Source organism: Caloenas nicobarica, chromosome 1 (assembly GCF_036013445.1).
Source record: "Caloenas nicobarica isolate bCalNic1 chromosome 1, bCalNic1.hap1, whole genome shotgun sequence".
Classification (NCBI taxonomy): domain Eukaryota; kingdom Metazoa; phylum Chordata; class Aves; order Columbiformes; family Columbidae; genus Caloenas; species Caloenas nicobarica.
Genome location: NC_088245.1, coordinates 73,437,785 through 73,456,337, shown reverse-complemented (window position 1 = coordinate 73,456,337; position 18,553 = coordinate 73,437,785). Strand labels below are relative to the sequence as shown.

At 45.2% G+C, this 18,553-nt stretch overlaps 1 protein-coding gene across 1 annotated transcript in view; it reads left to right on the top strand.

Moving 5' to 3' along the window:
• BORCS5 (BLOC-1 related complex subunit 5) overlaps window positions 1-16,939 on the top strand; it is a 73,921-nt gene extending 56,982 nt beyond the window's left edge. Inside the window, exon 4 of the mRNA XM_065658707.1 lies at window positions 12,845-16,939. Within this exon, the coding sequence (XP_065514779.1) occupies window positions 12,845-13,075 (231 nt within the window). The 3' untranslated portion in view covers window positions 13,076-16,939. The remainder of the gene's footprint in view (window positions 1-12,844) is intronic.
• Window positions 16,940-18,553: the final 1,614 nt, after the last annotated feature.

The window sequence follows — 18,553 nt, the reverse complement described above, 5'->3', positions numbered from 1 at the left end:
CTTAATTGCTGCAAGCACACGTCGTTTCTACGGGTTGATGCACCACAGTCACTCTTACTAGCTCAGTCCCTCTCTGAACAGAAAGATTTGGAGTATCTGGGATTCATCCCGTGCCCCAGTCAGAGTTGACCGGTGTCTCTTCAGAGAATGGGCTCAAATGAAGGGGAAGTTTTGTGGAGGTGTTTTTTGGTTGATCTTTGGTTTTGTTTTAGTACCCTGCTGAGTGAGGTGTTTGTTGCCATTCCTGTTAGTTATGGTTTCCCTCTAGGTGGTATCAGAGCTGAGTTTCCAAATCTGTTCTCAGCAGACGTGCCCTGAGAAGGATGCACCTTCTGACTTAACTGAATTAGATCAGCAAAATATTAATGGCCTTACCAAGATCAAAGTGCTTCTTCAATGTGCCTCAAGGTCCATGTGCTCATATGGAACAGACCACCAAGTTACTTTCATCCCATTAAAGGAAAGGGCTCAGAGGATCAAAAGTAAGCCTGTTAAATGAAGCCTGACAAAAGTGAAAATGGACATGTGTTTAGTTTTGACATAACATATAAAGACTTTCTAGATGAGGCCATGTTAACTTGCAAGCAAAATCAAGCCTTTTGGTTCACAGACTTAAATTAACAATGTCCCAAATCTAGGGAAAGGGACCTGAGCGTTCCTTGGGATGCAGTATATCTGAAATGGGGAAGAACGTGGCTGAAATGCCACTTGTATTTTCAGAGGATTTAATGCCACACTGCCATGCTTTTTAGAAAAGCTAGGGAACATAATGTTCTGTGAAGAAACTGATACCTTAAATATAGTCTTAGGTATCTTGGAATTATGAGATTGATTGAGGACTGCGACAATCTATCAGCCTCTTTAGTTATCCTCTCTTCTGTGATGAAGTGTTACTATAAAGACTGGAATCATAACTCAACAGGCACCATCACACAGAAATAAATGTGCAGAGTTTCTAAGCTGGAAACTGTCTTCATGTCCTGTAGCTGATCTTGCTCATTTCTCTCCAGCCTGATGTGCAAGTAGCTTGAATTCTCGTATGTGGTGGGGTGATGCGTTAACCAGCCAGCATCAAAATGGGAAACTGCTCTTGAAAAAGCTTCACAATTGCTACTTTAATACATGGAATTAATGTCTTGCTGTGTATGCCTGAGGCACATGGCCAGTGCTCTATTGTACATGAACTTTATGAAGTGATCTACCCTGTTTCCCCAAAAATAAGACAGGGTCTTATATTAATTATTGCTCCAAAACGTATTACTTTTTTACATGTATAGCTGCCTGGACACTATTTAGATTGACTTTTGTAATGAACTGTAACTAGGGCTTATTTTTGGAGTAGGGCTTATATTTCAAACATCCTCAAAAATCCTGAAAAATCATGCTAGGGCTTATTTTCTGGGTAGGTCTTATTTTAGGGAAAACAGCGTAGCAGTTATTGAGGAAGAGAAAGGATTGCTTGCACTTGTGACAGGCTGAAATCTGTAGCATCGACATGCGCTGCTTCATTTGGTGTCATAAAATGACCAGTCCCTCCCTCTTAGAATACCTGTGAAATCAGTTCCAGCATGCTCACTTCTCTTGTGCTTTGGTTTCTTATGGCCTTTTGAGAAAAGATCTACAGTGGAATCCTTTCTACCATCAAATTTCCAAGAAAGAGTAGAAAATTAAACAAGCATCTAGCAGTCAGAAAGGTTTATGTTATTATAGAATTTAGGTGCTTAATAGACTGGCACTGAAGATGGAAAGTCTAGTATGCTAGGCCTGACATTAATGCTTTCATCCAGGATTAGTGCATGGAGTTTATGATTATCAGGTCCCAGAAAGAATAGAATTCAGTTTCTCCTCACAGCCTGTTTAAAGTAGGAAATTTGGTTTCTTATTCTAGCCTTGTTTCCCCAGGTGGACAAAAAACCCAAGCAACAACAAACAAAACACCCACCCCACCATAAAACATTGTAGGTCTTCAAATAGGAATAAGTAGTATTGAAGACCATTCTGGAGTTAGAAGGCTTGATATTGAATTTGGGCATGAAGCAGATATGAGATACGAAGAAAGCAAGTGTCAGCCTGGGGTGTATCCCCCAGGATATTCCCATGAGAAATGGGAACGAACTGATTGTATTGCACAAGGCTGTGAGACGATCTTGTCTGACACACCGTGTGCGGCTCTCGCCGTGTTCAAGGAAGGTGAGTTCATGGTACGACAGAAGGGCTACAAGAATGCTTGGGGAGTGGAGAACCTTGAGGGGGAAGGGGAAACTGGAAAAGCTTTACTTGTTTGGCTTAGTTGAATGAAGACCGAAAATGGCATGATTTCTCTTTCTAAATATAGTGAGTCTGGGGTTAGCGTAGATTGAAAGTGGTCCTCTCCCTCTCTGCTGGATTGTGTTGATACAGGAAAAGTCACTTTACAGGCTTTCGTTCTTAACGATTACCTTCTGTTTCAATGTTGAATTGAAATTTTCAAGGTGTCAACTCTACCTTTTAAGTGAGAATTGGGGAGAGAGAGGTTAGGGGAGGTGTCAGGAATGTTAGCTAAAGCTGTTCAGCAGTTTGAAGTTCATCTTAGGTTAGCAAGTGTTATTTGCAAATATTTGGAGTTGCACTGATGACTTAAAGATGCTAGGTGGTAGGCTGGGGGAGCGGGGTTGACCTTGTGTTAGCAGTCCCTATAATTAGCATTTTGATAACAATCAGATGTGGTCTGCAGAAATGACTTCATGCTGAAAGTATTACAAAGCCTCAGTGCGAGTAATCTGTCCATCTTGCTTTTTATCAAGGGTAGAGTTTCCTTAATGTTTCTTTGCCATTGGGGCATGAATGTTTCTACATGAGAACATTATTAGCCATTATTTCAACACTGCTCTAGAGGTATGAAACATATCATTTACTAGTAATTAATTTGTGTGGGCGTTGTTCCTGACTGAATGTGTCATCTACCTCTGGAAGCTTGGATAAAGTGCTGAATTATAGTATAATAGAATACCCTGTAATCACGTGTATGACCTGCCAAACTGGGGTGTAGTGGACAAAAACCAAGATTTATTTATTTATTTATTTATTTTAAACCAGAAGAAAAAGTGGTGTATTTGAAGAGTGATTGCTAGGACTTGCAAATTATCTAAAAGAAAAAATCCCAAATCAGATGAATTTAAGCTGAAAAAGGTGCTCAGGTAGTGGTTGTAAAACAAATCAACACAACAACAGTATATGAGAAGGAATTTATAAGAGTTTTTAAGGTCAGAAAGGATTCTTGGGTCATAGCCTTTCCTTTTGCTTAATCCAGTCCATAGAATTTAATTCTTGCTTATGCCCGACCTAAACTACGTGGGAACTGAAAAGGTACTGCTTACTTTTCTATTAGAAGTTTTCCTGCCAGGTCATAGTGTAAATTTTCAGATGCCTTCTTGCTTTCGATCTGTTTGTTCTAGAGATCCGTTTGTAGACATAAACAAGGAGAGAGAAATACTCATCCTTTTTTGAAACTTGAGGCCACTGTGGATCAATACAGTAAAAATGAATGCTCGAGGTGGATTAGGTACTGCTGCTCACTCATCGAACTTTCATGTGAATCGTTGATTGGTGGTGGTGTATGTATGTACTCCTGTTATCAAATGTTGAACAACAGTCTGTAGCCTCAGAAGAGCTTCCTATGGAAATGATCTACAGTGCTCAAGATTTCCTTGAGGCTTTCTTGAAGCCAAAGACTTACTATCAAGTGTTGTGACCTCCGGAAAAGTGCTGGGACATTTGAGCTTCAGCGCTGTGGAAGTGCGGTGGACTCAGTCTTGAAAGTAGCTCTTCTGGGAACGAAGGAGTCCGTCTTCCTCTTCATATCATCACTGGGATGTACGTGGCTCATCTCATGTTCTGTTTGGAGCAGTTGATGTGGAGCTTCAAAAAGTTCTTTCAGAAATTTTTCAAATTATGAGTGGCCGACATTGTTAGAGCTGACATACCATTGAGTTTCCCTGGTGAGAAGAAGTTGATTTGGACGTTCGTATGAGAACTGCGGCTGTTGGGGAAAGAGCAAAAGCTTCATCTGGGCTGGCAGATGTCTAGAGATCCCCATTCCTGACTTCTGGGCTTGCGCCCCTGCACATCTCACGCTTCAGCCTTCTTGTGCGTGTACAGGCCATCTGCCCAGCACATGGGAGGTAGGTCCGAGGCAACCAGATGTGTTGGGCTGGCTGTGTGAGCACGGCAGGGTGCTTGAACCCATCTTTGTCTGCAGTTCCCCAGATGAAAAAAAGAGAAGGAGTCCTAGATAATCCTTTTATCACTTCACAAACTGGAGGAAGCAGTTAAAACTCCGCTTCTTTGCATTCTCTGGGAACAAATATCAAAGCTTTTTCTTCTTAAGCAGCGTTCTCTTCTAGGAAACTTTTTCTTGTAGTGTGTCTAACTCTGACTAAATATGGCAAAGGTAGCATCCCCCTTTGAAAAGTTTTTAAAGACCTTCTGAAGGATATCTGGAAAAGATCCACAGCTATCAGATCCCAAGTGTGAAGCTGAGAATACCATCACTAGATTAGATGGCTTGCAAATGTAATGATGCTGACTATTTTGGATAGCACCTTTTCACTCTGAAATGAGAACGATGGTGTTTTCTGAGAAACACCTCATTAATGATAGTGGTCATCTCTTTTCAAATCAAAGCTGATTTTTGGTGGGAAAATGCACTTGCTTAAAACTAGTCATTCTGACACGCTGAAAGTACAGGACTGAAATTTATAATAAAATAGAACCCTAAAGGTAAATAACATTTAGAAGTGCTGCTGACTTATAATACGCAAGCTTTGGCTGAATATAGGAGTGTTCTGAAAGAGTAATATGGCAGCAGTGTGAAATCAGGAAATGAAGGAACTGAAGGCTGTGTTTTGCAGCAGAATTATTAGGTAGTCTGAAATAAAGCTCTGTATTATAATGGTGCAAGTTATAATTTAAGCAGCAGATCACTCTGTAACAGATACAGATTTTTCTTTCTCCAGGAACAGCTAATTAAAGACAGGGTGGGAATTTATAACAAATTTCTGTGGAGTTGTACTCCGCAAAAGAGAGGTTCTGTGAGGGTGTTGCACACACAGGTTCATTAGTCTTATGTATTGTCTGGGTGGGGTTTTGTTATTTTATTCTTCTTAAACTTTGTCATTTAGGAGAGATGTGGAAGCATTTTTAATGCTTTGAATGCAACATAACATTTTTTTAGCTGTGATCAATTTTAGAGACGACTTTTTAGATGGATGTCAATTTTTCTACAAAAGTAGCAATTTGAAAGCTCCAAAAAAGAGTTCTTAGCAGTTAAAGTCAACAAGCTAGAAATTACTCTAACCTTTTCTTGGTGACAATTTAGAAAACTTACTGACAAAATCAGATGATTTTTTTTCAAGAATCTTGTGCATTTAAAAGTCTGACACAGGCACAGCAAGCACTGGGCTGGGATCCAGGAAGACGTGCGATGGGAGAGATGGCGCTTCCCTTCGCGTGGTGGTCCTGTCGCTCCTGTGGCTGCCAGGCCGGCGGGTCAGTCAAGCAAGCTGGTGGGACAGAAGACCAAACCACTGAAGAAGAGAGAGAATCTGGGAAGACCCAGCTGTTTTTTTTTTTTTTTTTTTTTCTCCCCTGATGACTTAGTTGCAGAACTGCGCCTGTGATCACGCAGCATATTTGAAGGAGGCGGCCTGAGGTTGCCTTGGATTTTGTGTAATGTGAAACTGTTGCCCCGAGTTTCACTTGCTTATGTTATGGTTTAGCTGTTTTGAAAAAGAAAGGTAAGTAGCTGTGGTTTTGAGGGAAACATAAGTAAAGAAAGTCCAGCAGAACAGGACTGTGATACGAGATGTATCCAAGCTGGAGAGCTGGCTGGAGCATCTACAGCCACAGGTGCCAGATGGCTGCTGGTTTTTGGGCTTTGCTGTCTGTCTTCTCCCACCTCTGTGAAATGCGGCCCTGCTTTTTCAAGCACTTGGAAGTCTACTGGTTCATCAGTGCTGGGCGAGATGTAGGTATTGTTTTAATCGTAGCTTTAGGACTCTTTTTTTTTTTTTTTTAGCAATGTTAGTGATAGCGGTCGTAACTTAAGTTTGGGGGGCTGCCAGTTGGCAGAGGGGTGCCGGTGGCTCTCGAGCAGGGCAGGCTCGAGTCAGCTGCGAGGGAGACGTGGGCTGCGGAACTCAGACCACAGGGTAGCGGCAAACATATCCTGTCCAATAACGCAATATGCAGGAAAAGGTTTATGTAAAGGTAGAAAAGCTAATTTCAAGAATGAACCTTCTTACTCTTTTGAATTCTGGATTCTTCTGTGCAACCCAAGACCTCCCAAAATAGTTAAATCTTGAATGTTATAGGTGCGGCAGCCTGTCTTATGCCATCATGTATCTCCTACAGCTCTAAGGGACCAGGTATGGATTTAGCTGTAAATCTTTTGAAATAATGGCCCTGATGTACCTACTAATAATTGCTAAGACTCAACGTTAGAGCCAATTAAAATGGTTACTATTTGTTCTGTAACTTGACTGCAATCTGTGCAACACTTAGACAGACTAACCCTTGGCAATTGTTTTACAGTAATTTACAAATTACAGAGGGAGCAAAAAGAACATTGTGGCGTGGGATTCAGTCTTCGATGTGATAAGCAAAACTTAAACACAAATTCTAGTGGTTTACCTGACAGTGACGCAGAGGGAGGGTACTCATGAGAGCTGCACTCATGACCGATGCTGAAGAGAAGGATGTGGGATCCTTGGCTAGGCATCTCTATTTTCTGCCCTGGTAAAGATGCTCCCCAGTAAGTTTATCACTTACCAGTGTGTGGGGTGAGTGGGAGAAACAGAGGATGTTCCCATCATCAGGAAGCCATCACGATCTATTGTGCTAACTTTGCGTGACATTATCAAAGAGAAGAGGGGAAGAGGAAAAAAAAAAAGCAAGCCATTCATTGAGCACATTTGTTTTCAAGCAGTACAGAAAGAGGAGCTGTCTTAAGTGCATTTTCACACCAGCACATCGTGATTAATGTTCCATGCAGTCATGTTCCCGCCTGTCACTTTCAGATGTGGTTTTTGTGCAGCTGCAGGAAGGAGTTCATGTAACCCCAGCCAGGCACCTGACAACATGAAGGGAAAGGCCACTTGTGCTCGGAGTGCTGTTCTAGCAAGTGAACTTTCTGGAATAAGGGATCGCACCTTAATTGCTGTGGGGTTTTTTGAGCGGCAGCTTGGGGGATGGGAGCTGACAGCAAATTGTTTGGGCAGGGGGACACAGGACAAATGGATGTCTAGCTGAGCTTTTGAAGGCTGTTGCTGAGTGGGGAGGAAACAAAGCATCATCTCGCCTTATTGGCATTTTAAGGAGGGAGTGGAAAAGCCGGGAATGACAGAGCATCCTTTTATGAGATGTATTTGTTTTGTTAAGAATGTCAGCAGTGCCTCTCTAGAAACTGGATTCCAAGTTTAATGAACTTCTGATTGCCTTTGCATGTTCTGCAGCTAAGGAAAATATGTTTAGCTGCGATTTCCAGCCTCAGTCATTGAACTAACAAGACATGACCTCTGTTTCCGAGATCTCAGGACACTTACATGCCCGTGACAGAAGTGCTATAAAACCACGCCAGGTAAGAGGTACATACAGGGCACTGGTTTGTTTTCAGCATGGTCTCTTGAAAAGAATTGGGCAGTGTCCAGTGCTGATCTCAGTCTTTTTTTTTTGCAGGCTAAATTAATGTCTTTATTCTGCTTGGCAGTGTGGGCCAAGAAGAATTCTAAAATGAATGCAAGAATTTGTGGTGTGCAAGATGTCTGAAAGTACCCTCAATTGTTTTTGTTTCATCAGTGTGGCGTTACAAATGGGCCTGTGTAGCGCAGAGGAGAAGCAGGAGGGGCTGTGCTGGAGCCTTTTTAAGGGGGGAATATCCTTCTTGCCCTGTTGTTGGAAGTAATTATGAATCTGTTTTCATCTGAAGAAAGAAAAGCCCAGTAGATGACATTTCATGTTTAAAATGTGAAGCTGAGGCATAAATTAGTGTCCTGCTGATGATGATCCATAGAGGAGTCACAAACTTTGAAACAGAAACAGACCCAAATTCTGAGTGTCACTGGCTGTACCAAAAAAAAGTATGTCATGCTGGAAGATGAGTTTTAGGCTTGTCTGTTTTTCTGATACTATACTAAAAGAAAAACTGCAAAAACTTTTCCATCCTTTTTGACGTAGGAAGGGGAAAAAAATCCTATCTTCTACTCTGGGCACGTCCAGCCTCAGGTTTGCTGCTTTATTAGGAGCAACTATTTTTGGAAAGAAATAAAATGTGCATTGGGAGCTCTCATCCCTTCACTGAGAACATGTCTCTTTTTAACTCAAGACCAGGCTGGGCAGAAGAACCCCTCATGTTGATGAGAATTGGAACCGGGACCTTGCGTGCTGGGCTCTGGCCTCTGCTGTTGTTCTCTCGCTTCTTAACAGGCTTCAGGTCCAGTCTTTGACTCTCTAAACTCTTCTGTACCTGTAGGCTGGGGATGGTGCCAGCTGACTCGGTGGTCATGTTTGAAGGAGAAGTTGGTGATTGTGAAGCCATCAAGGGCCTTGTGACAGCACAGCTCCACATCTGTCATGGCTTATGGATACAGTGGTGGTGACCTGCCCATGGGGGAGTTGCCCACAACTGTGGTGCCTGGCATAGTAGGGAGCTTGAAGCAAGCAGAGCAGAAACAATGGCTTAGATAAACACTTGCAGATGGTTGTAGGGCAGTGGAAGAGCTGCTGGCTCTGAGGAGTCTCAATGTGTTTCCCAAATTGCTTCTCAGCCAGAGGTGGGCAAGAAGGCCAAGACCTGAGTGTCTTTCAGAAGAGTCTGTGGCCTTGTGTATAGGAGGTGGGAGTTGACGGGAGCTGCTCAGAGAAGGCAGATTCACTCATGTGACACGTGAGGGTGTCTTGAAAAGCACAGACTGCCTTGGCTATAGGCAAGGAGCAGACTCTGCCTGAGCTCCCCTTCTCCAGATGCTTTTTATTGCTGGTGTATGGAATTAAATAGATGGGAATTAAACCGATTCTTACGCGTGTTCCCTGTTCATTGCAGATTCCCAAAGGACAGTTTTAGTCTCTGTGGTGGGTAAATAGGGCTGACCCTCTGAGTCCTGTGAGTAAATTCCCCCCCTGAGAGCCAGAGGAACGGGACTGCATGCCAGGAGAGGTAAAAGCACAAGGTCTGGCACTGGAGGAGCTCACTTGGAGGGGGAGGAGGCAGGAAGGATGTAAGTGTGTATTTAGGCCAGCTCCAAGGAAAGCTGCAAAGAGGCATTGGCATTTACAGAGAGGAGTTAACATGAAGGTTTGTGGTTTGGTTTGGTGTGGGGTTTTTTTGGTGTGTGGTTGTGTGGGTTTTTTTGGTGTAGCTTTGTCTGTGTGTTTGTTTTCTCTAGTTAAAAAGACCTGGTTCAGTCTGCGTTAAAAAAAAAAAAAAAAAAAAAAGGCCTTTCCTCGCAATTACTCAACTTCAGTCCTCCTCCTCATGTTGCTGGCTGTGCAGCTGCCATGACCTCCCGCAGCAGACAAACATGAATGCTAGGTATAGGGAAACCATAGGAAATGCTCACTTCCACCCTTTCTCTTTTTGTCAGGCGGCTTTTTTTACAGCCATTGCGAATGTGTCCAAAAGCAGCAGAGAGCCTGGAAGGCCGCTCCATGTTTTCTTCTTCCTATCGCAGGTCAGCTTCAGCTTTTCCTCGTGTTCCCCTCCAGTAAGTGGACGTTACTGGTATTTACACAAGAAGCCTAGAAGTCAACAGATGGAAATTATTGGAATGGAGAGAAAAGAGGGCCTTTGTGGGATTTTTTTGTTTGTTTCAGAGCTTGGTAGAAGTGAGGTTTGCCTCTTGCACGTTGCTGTGAGACCACATGGAGAACCTGCCTGTGAAGGAGAACTTCAGCCTTCGGGGAGGTTTCTGCCCGGGTTCCAGCACCACTCAGTTTAATGAGGCATGCTGGCTTTTGGCAGGTTTCCTACTGGCTGCCATTCCGCTGTCTCTCATTAGGTAGGATGTTTTTAGGCACTGGATTTTAATTTACTTCCATCCCATGCAGACCTGATGGTGGTCTGCGTTTTACACACTCCAATTTACAGAGCTAAGGCCAAGCTACTAAATTATTAAGCGGGGGTTTTAATAGAAACCCCTGTGTAGGCTTAAATTGTTTCCACTCTATTTGGAGTTTCCTGCTCTGCTGGTTTTTATTTTGTCCTGTGCATGAAAGTGTGGAGGGAGGAATTCACAGGAAAGCACAGAGGCAAAGAGGAAGAATTCAGCATGAGAGCACTAGAAAGTACAGATGAAATAGAAGGTTAATTGGTACTGTGTCCAGCTCTGATGGAGGTGATAGGAGGAAAAAAAAAGCTTCCTAATCCCCATGACAGTTTAGTGGAAACTTGTGTGTTTGTTTTCAGTGATGTTTGTAACTTAGATTTCTCAATAAAATGTTTTCTTGCCCAACTGTTTTTGTCTTGATCCCCTTCCCCAGGGCCTAAAAGGGACGTTTGTCAGCAAACACAGCTCCCCCAGTGTCAAACACTGCTGCTGCCAGTGGGACAGCAGCGCTCAGTCCGGTGGGACTTCCCTTCTCGATAGAGGATGCTCCTTGTAGCTTTGTACCATTTCCACCCAGTCCTCCCCTTGCTGTAGACTCTCCCCTACAGCCCAGCACCACTGCGTGCTGGGTCAGGGTTATACTTGCCAATTAAGTACTGTCTAAGTCAGATATGGTAAGCATGGCTTGTCTTTTAGTAGTGCACTGATAAATTTCTGTTGTTCCTGATGACAGGTACAATCGCTGTCCTCCACCGAATGGTTTGACCCTGTCACACGGTTAAGACAAAGGATGTTGTTTGAACTGGGGATTCCTGGTAGACTAGGAGTCCTCAGCAGTGATGCCCTGAGGCTGCTTCACGTGAGCAGTGACCTCCTTCCTCTGAGGGTACGTAGGTGGGACAGGTTTGTGAAAAGAGGTGGCAGTGGGCTAAAATTGATCAGCGTGCATCCGTTCCTGCTCGTCACTTGGCAGCCACTCTGGGCACACACTGAGCCCCAGGTGAGGGGACGGCTTTTGCTGAGGACAACCGCAGGATGCGTGCCCACTGCTCAGACATACCAGTTTGAAGAGCCAGTGCACTGGAGTGACTGGGGATGTTGAGCACAGCTACAGTGATCCAAAGCAAGCGAGTTTCAGGTGTGTGCTTGAGGGCTTGGAGCAGATCTGTTACCAAGCTGTCTGAATGTATGGGATGTCTTCAAACATGTGAAACACCTTAAGCCATCCAGTTCAGCTCACGCGTACATTACTAGCAGCTATCGGTATCAATACAGGCTGGAGGATGAAGGGATTGAGAGCACCCCTGCCAAGAAGGACTTGGGAGTATTGCTGGATGAAAGATTGGACACGAGCTGGCAATGTGTGCTTGCAGCCCAGAAGGCCAATTGTATCTTGGACTGCATCAAAAGCAGCGTGGCCAGCAGGTCGAGGGAGGTGATTCTGCCCCTCTGCTCCGCTCTGGTGAGACCCCACCTGGAGTCCTGTGTCCAGCTCTGGAGCCCTCAGCGCAGGAAAGACATGGACCTGTTGGAGAGGGGCCAGAGGAGGCCGCCAAGATGATCAGAGGGCTGGAACAGCTCTGCTGTGAGGACAGGCTGAGAGAGTTGGGGTTGTTCAGCTTGGAGAAGAGAAGGCTCCAGGGAGACCTTATTGTGGCCTTTCAGTACTTAAAAGGGGCCTGTAAGAAAGATGGGGACAGACTTTTTAGCATGGCCTGTTATGACAGAACAAGGGGTGATGGTTTTAAACTAAAGGAGGGAAGATTCAGGCTAGGAATGAAGAAGAAATATTTTACAATGAGGGTGGTGAAACACTGGCCCAGGTTGCCCAGAGAGGTGGTAGATGCCCCATCCCTGGAGACATTCAAGGCCAGGCTGGACGGGGCTCTGAGCAACCTGATCTAGTTGAAGATGTCCCTGCTCATGGCAGGAGGTTAGACTAGATGAGCTTTGAAAGTTCTTTCCAACCCAAAGTATTATATGATTCTATGAATCTCACCTGGAGTTCACAGGTCTGGCTGAAGAGAAAGTTGGGCTGTGAATTATAAAAGCCATCTTCGTCACTCAGTGGCAGAAATAGCACTGCAGTTCCTGTCATTGTCATCAGGCTCGAGCCATGTTTGGGTACTTACCGTGGTTTCATTGAATGGCCGATTTACTTAATGTCTCTCCTGGGGTCACTCATAACACATTTATTTTTAGGGTTCAGGGAAATTAGGGACACTAGCAATCCATTGTGGTTCTCTTTCAAGGCAGGAGTTTTCCAGACGATGATGATAAGAACAGCCATGGCTTAGTCACAGGGTAACCTTGCTAAGCCAAGGAAATTAGCACTGGCAAGTATGGTAGAGCTTAACACTTGGAAATGAATGATCACCACTGAAAATACACTACCGGTGTAGGTGGAGGCCATGATTTCCCTGGGTTTGGATAATTCGGAGGATATGCCGTATAGCTTATTGGGAAATCCCTGACAGTGCCTGTTGGCTTTCAGCCCTGTAAATAAAGAATTTTCTGATCAAATACTTAGTGTTTGGGTATAGAACTGAGGTGCTCATGTGTTCTCCCTGGTATACAGCTGCAAATCATCCTGCTTCATGACAAACAGATGATATACCTACAGAGGAGCTCCTTCGTACCTGGCTGGTAGCTCCAGTGGGGCATCTAACGTGCTTCTCAGTTGCTTTTAGGAAAGGCTGTGTGCTGAAAGGCCCGCAGTAACAGTTGGCCTAACGTGCCTTGCTCTGCTTGTTGTTTTTAAACAGATGGACCTCTCTGTGGAAACTCTTTATAGCTTCATGCAGGAGCGCCAGAAGAAGTATGCCAAGTATGCGGAGCAGATCCAGAAGGTCAACGAGATGTCTGCCATCCTCCGCCGTATACAGATGGGCATCGACCAGACGATCCCACTGATGGACCGGCTGAACAGCATGCTGCCGGAGAGCGAGAGGCTGGAGCCCTTCAGCATGAAACCCGATCGGGAGCTGAGGTCTTAGCTGATCTGCCGGGCTCCCCCTCCTCACCTTCCACACTCCAGCCTTCAGCACAGAAGCGCTTCCAGCGGGCTGGACTGGCAGATGTTGGAAGCGGACAGACAGCAGCGCTGCCTGACTGTCTGCCAGGGCATGGGAGGAAGAGCAGCGTCAGCTGCCAGAACTGCGCAGCCAGGAATCCAGGAGCTCCCTGGTCCCGTCGTCTGGAGAAGATGATTTACTGTTCTTTCATCTCCTTCCTCTTGCCCTCCTGCCTCCTTTACCACCACCACAGCCTGTGCTGAGACATTTATTTCATTGCTGTGACTAGATTGGGGTTTACAGAGGAGGAGTTTTCTTTCATCTGACTTTTTTCTTATTAGGAAAATTCAAAGGGATACAGGGTGTGACAAACCCTCTAACATAGTTTTTGTGCCACTGGGGTTTAGAACGATTAGATGGCTGGCAGGTATTTCTGATATTCCCTGGCCTTGGAAATATGTGTGTTTTATAGGTGAAAGTGCGGGAGCCAGGAACTGGCTTATTAAAATCTGCCTATTATCATAATTAACATGGTTTGCATGGCAGGGTTTTGGCATGTCCTCCTCAAGGATCCTGTTTTTATGGGCTCGCTAATTTATGAGGCTGTAAAGGAATAACTGTTCCAGCTATGTCTGTCTGTTAATGTTAAGCAAGTATTAGCATTCCTCTCCCCCTTGCCCTGGCAATATCCCCATGCCCCAGCTGGTGACATTTTGTGTTCCTCACCTTGCACAGTGATTCTGACAGGCACTGGCACTGACCTGCTCACTTTGCATCCCAAAGTTGGACACAAGGTGTCCTTTATTTTATTTAAATTTTTTTTTTATTGGGACACTCCCGTTATCGTGGTGCTGTCTTTTCTACTAGAGGGATGCAGTGGCTTCTTTACCTTCAAGTGTATGGAGTTGGAGGGCAGAGACACAAGAAGTCCTTAGGGTCTTTGCAGCGGCTCAGCTGCCGTCACACCAAACACGGTGTTTAATGACTGGAACCACGTGGCCCTTTGGGACCACGCTCGGTGAACTGCTCCAAAGTGTGTCTGCACTGCCTGGGCACCGGGCTGGCCCGCAGGAGACTGGTTGGTTGACAAGTCTGCCGCTGGTCTGCTGGCTGCAGGCGAGTTGCAGCACTTCTCCAAGCTTTGGTTTCTCCCTGTATAAAATGGAGGGGGGGCGCGATATTTTACACACTGCTGTAACAATATTTATGGATCTAGAAATAGGGTTTAGCAGCCTGTGTCTCCATTGCGTGGTAGCTCCTTGTCTGCAGCAGAAGGGGCGTGAAACTAGAAGCTAGGAGTCAAGGGTAGGGTTGGCTGTGTTACATTAGTTCCAGGACGCTATTGCTGGTGGGGAGGCTGAAGTGACCCCATGAACCCTAAAGGTTGTCGTACATCAGGAGTGCAATTCCAGTGCTGAGGACAGCTGTCTTCGAGAGAGTCCATGTGACAACCCATCTTCCAGCACAGCACAAGGCTGAGTGACCTACCAAAGGCACCTTGCTTCAATACGTCATGGTACTTTAGAGTACTTAATCAGCAAAAGATGTTCTCTAAGCATTTGGGAGAAGGTGCTTGGTAGGTTTTTGATGGTATTAATTGCTGCCTGGTGGCAGGAAGCAACAGGCTGTTCTCTTGTTGTGTTCCCAAAGGCCATGCAGCCTAGAGTGAATTTTTGTGATGCAGACTGCAGCCAACTTAGATGTGTATCTGAACCATAGTGGTGACTGGAGCCCAGGGCCCATTGTGCACTGTCTGAAAGCAGAGTCCTGTAGAAATGAAGCCCCGTGGAATAATGCTCTGGGAAGAGTGTCTGACTGTTTGAGAGACGGCAAGGAACTCGGCAGGAGATTTTCAAGTAAAGGCAGCAGAGTGGGTCTGGTCGTCTGCCACCCCAGAGTTGTGACATAGTTGTATATACATAGGCACATACTGTATGTAGCACAGGATGTAACATCAAGCTTCCATCCTTGCTCATACCTCCTGTAGTATTTTACACTTAGTTTGTAAAAAGCTTACATGAGACTTACCAGCCCGTGGAAACGTGCTTGTCATGGCCATACCCATGAGGGTCTTCATTGTCCATCACTGAGTATGTCTCTGTCTCCCACCATCAGACACACCAGAATATGCAGCATCTTTAAATAGCGGCTGCAGGCATTTTTGTCCTCCTTGTCCAGATGATGCTGTCTGGAAGTTTAGAATGTGCGACATTCAGCCGTCTCCCAGGCGGGATCATGGATATTCCATACCCTGGTGTGCTGGAAGTCTATGCCGGTGAGAAGATCCCGATATTAGATCTTGAGGCAGGGGCTAGGCTGCAGATGCTCTCTCCTGTAAAGCTTCTAGACATTTGGCCTCATGCTATTAAGTATCAGATCAAAGCATTGCCCCTTGCGGTGCTAATGAGGGCAAGTGAACAGTATTCCTATCCGAGAACTGCAGGAGCAAGGGCTGCAAGTCAGTTCCTTCCTTATTTGCAGTAAAACACTTAGACTTTGAGCTGATAATGGGAGAAAATGCTTGTTCCTGTGAACACTGGCATTTAAGCTTATGGATGTGCTGCTGGGCCTCCCAGCTAGAGCTTTCTGAGCAGCAAGGGTAAGTTGTGAAAAATGCTAAAAGCTTAACTAGAAAGAAATCAGAGCTGAAACGTGAAGGCTGACCTCTTCCAAAGCACGCAGGTCATCTCCTTCATTCCACAGGGGATAAAGTCTTATATGGGTACTGTAAGATACCGTGCACCCTCTAACTGTTCTCAAACGATGGTTTACAGTTTTATTTAAAAGATTGTCACTGGCTTCATTAACTGTAAGTCTTTGGACCTCTCACTAAGGGGAAGACATGTCCTGCCACGTTGTCTTGAGCTGCTGTTTGTTGCTTGGCTGCACCTCGTTTGCTTTGCTCTGTGTGCTGCTTTTAGCTTCATCTCAGACACAGGTGATGCTCAAGGTGAGACTGTTGCTTTACTCACTTTCATGCTGTTCAGCAGATCAGCGATGTGACTGGAATTACCTTTCTGCTTACGAATTTCCTTTTCCAAGCCAAATGCCGTTGGAGAAGACCTCAGGTATCTCTCAAGAATGTACCAGCCATTACTTCTACCACAAAATTAGTGCTGTGAACAGAGAAAAATCTGGTGTGCTCCACTGAAAATAAACATTTCTGCCCTTTTCTGCTTTCTGAGCTGATACAAAGCTGGCATGTGCTCTGGAGTGCAGGCTAAGCTGCTTGATATGAAATCTCCTGAAAAGCTGGAGAACCAGGTGAGTCTCTGGGTTTGTAGTTCCCTGTTGGCCTGACCTGCTCTGGTTCTTTCCCCGACTGCTGTTGCAACCCACCTGTTGTGCTGCCGCTGGTGCTTGTTGCATACTGTACTGGGTCCATGTGCTACACAGGCAGAAGAGGTTTGCTTTGTTGTTTCTGTAATTTAATGCGTTGACAAAGTGGTAAAGTGCCAACCTGTCTTCAGGGCAATTTCTGTGAAGATCCAGTGAAGGGGACAGAACTGAGTTTTTTGGTTTTAAAAATATATGTATTTTGAATTAAATGTATTTAAATATTTGAAGTGTATTTTCCCCTCCTCTAAGCTTTACACAGAATGAGTAGAGAGACGCATTTTCACAGGCTTAATCATAGCACAAGCAGCCTCTTTCATCAGACTCCGTGCCAGTGGTTTCCTGAGGTACTATTGTTAATGTCCCAGAGTGTGTTTTGGTTACCAGCCTTGTGGCTAAGTGCTCCTTGGTTTATGGGTTATTATCCTCTTGCAGACTTGCTCTGCTTTCAGCTGCCTACGTGCTACGTGTCCTACAGCTCCAGCATTAAAACGTTTGGTATCGCTCTTTTCCAAGTGTGATGTTTCTCTGACTGCCTTGCTTATTCTTCGTTTGCAGCGCACCGCTTCTTGCTGTGGCGTCTGTGGACAGTACGCGCACTTTAGCGTGGAAAGCCCTATCTTAGCTTTACTGCTTGCTACAGAGCTGCAGTCAACCCACTTTTGTGCTGTGGAAATGGCCGGTTTCAGCTGCCCTGGGGCTGCAAGGAATGAAAACAAATGTTGGGTTTTTGGGATGCTGTCCCAATTGTGGTTGGCACTGATGTCCAGTTTAGATAAATGATGTGCGCAGTGATGCTTGTGACTCGCCGGCAGCGGGGTGAGACTGTAGTTCAGCTGGCTGCCTACCTTTTCTGTGCCAGTGGCCTCTTGGAGGTAAAGAAGAAGGTCTGGGATTGATGGACTCTGATACTTGTGTAAGACGGCAACTTCTCTGTGCGAAGCACTGGTGGCGTGAGCCACTCTCTCTCTGCCTGTTTTATTAGGACAGTTGCACCTTGTCTGCACCCAACAGCTTTCCTAAGATTCAGTGGGAAGACTAAACATGAGCAGAAAAGTACTTTTCATTTCTTTTTTTTTTTTTTTTCCCCTCACACTTATCTCCCTGTCAAAAAGAGACCGTGTCCTGACAGATGCTTTACATCAATTCTTTGCCAGATGCCAGAAGGAACTAGAGGTGGGCATTCCTGGGCAGCTTGGCTTTTGGGGTGGCCCGTTCCCTGCCGGAGGCTGATCTCCTCTGCTGATTCTTCATGTATCACTGAATGGGCCAGTTTGCACTTTTAGCCAAACTTCAGCCTCTTTACCGCTGGTCTGCGGTACTTCTCTGGGGGCTGTTGGCTTGCTTTCAGCTGCCACATTTAGGTTTTAACTTCTTCATAACGTGAGCCTGCACGGGACAGCCCGATGTTCAGCAAGGACACACAGAGAATAGCTCACCAAGTGGTCCCCAAAGCCACGGCAGGTCTGAGGTGGTGAGGGCTGTGCTCAGCACACCCACAGCATTAACAGAGCTAATCCTCCTAAGGCGGGGGAGAAGAGGAGCATTCAAAGGGCAACTCTTAATGTCAGCTGCCCAAAAGAACCCTGTTGTCTTTTTAAAAGCTTTGTATTTTAACAGACCTCATGGGGAAGTTGTGGAGGTAATGAAATACGATGGCCTACTGTTAAGACCATAACTCAACCGCAGAAATACATGAGGATGGCTCTAGGTTTTGGCAATACCTTGCTAGGGGTGTTACTACTGTAGTTCAAACGGAGCATTTGATTCTGTTCTTTTAATTCTGATGTAGGCCGAGCTACCGAGGAGCACAGCAATCATGGAGGCTCAATGCAATGTCACAAGTGCTTGTTAAAGATTGAGCAACCGGCTTTCTGCAAGTGGATAGCAAAATTTTGTTTTTTAAAAAAGCAACATAAGAGCTATAAGAACGAATTGCTACTTGCTGAGGGAAGCCCAGCTTTGAGAACAGTCAATGATGGAGCTCTTCCCTGCAGGAAACCAGTTATTCTAACAAACTTAGAAAAATGGTTTAGAGGAGGAGAAGTGAACGTACCTGCAGCAGTACGCTGTTCTCCTGGCACTGGGAAAGCGAAGCAGCGATGGACTGTCATCTGCTGCACA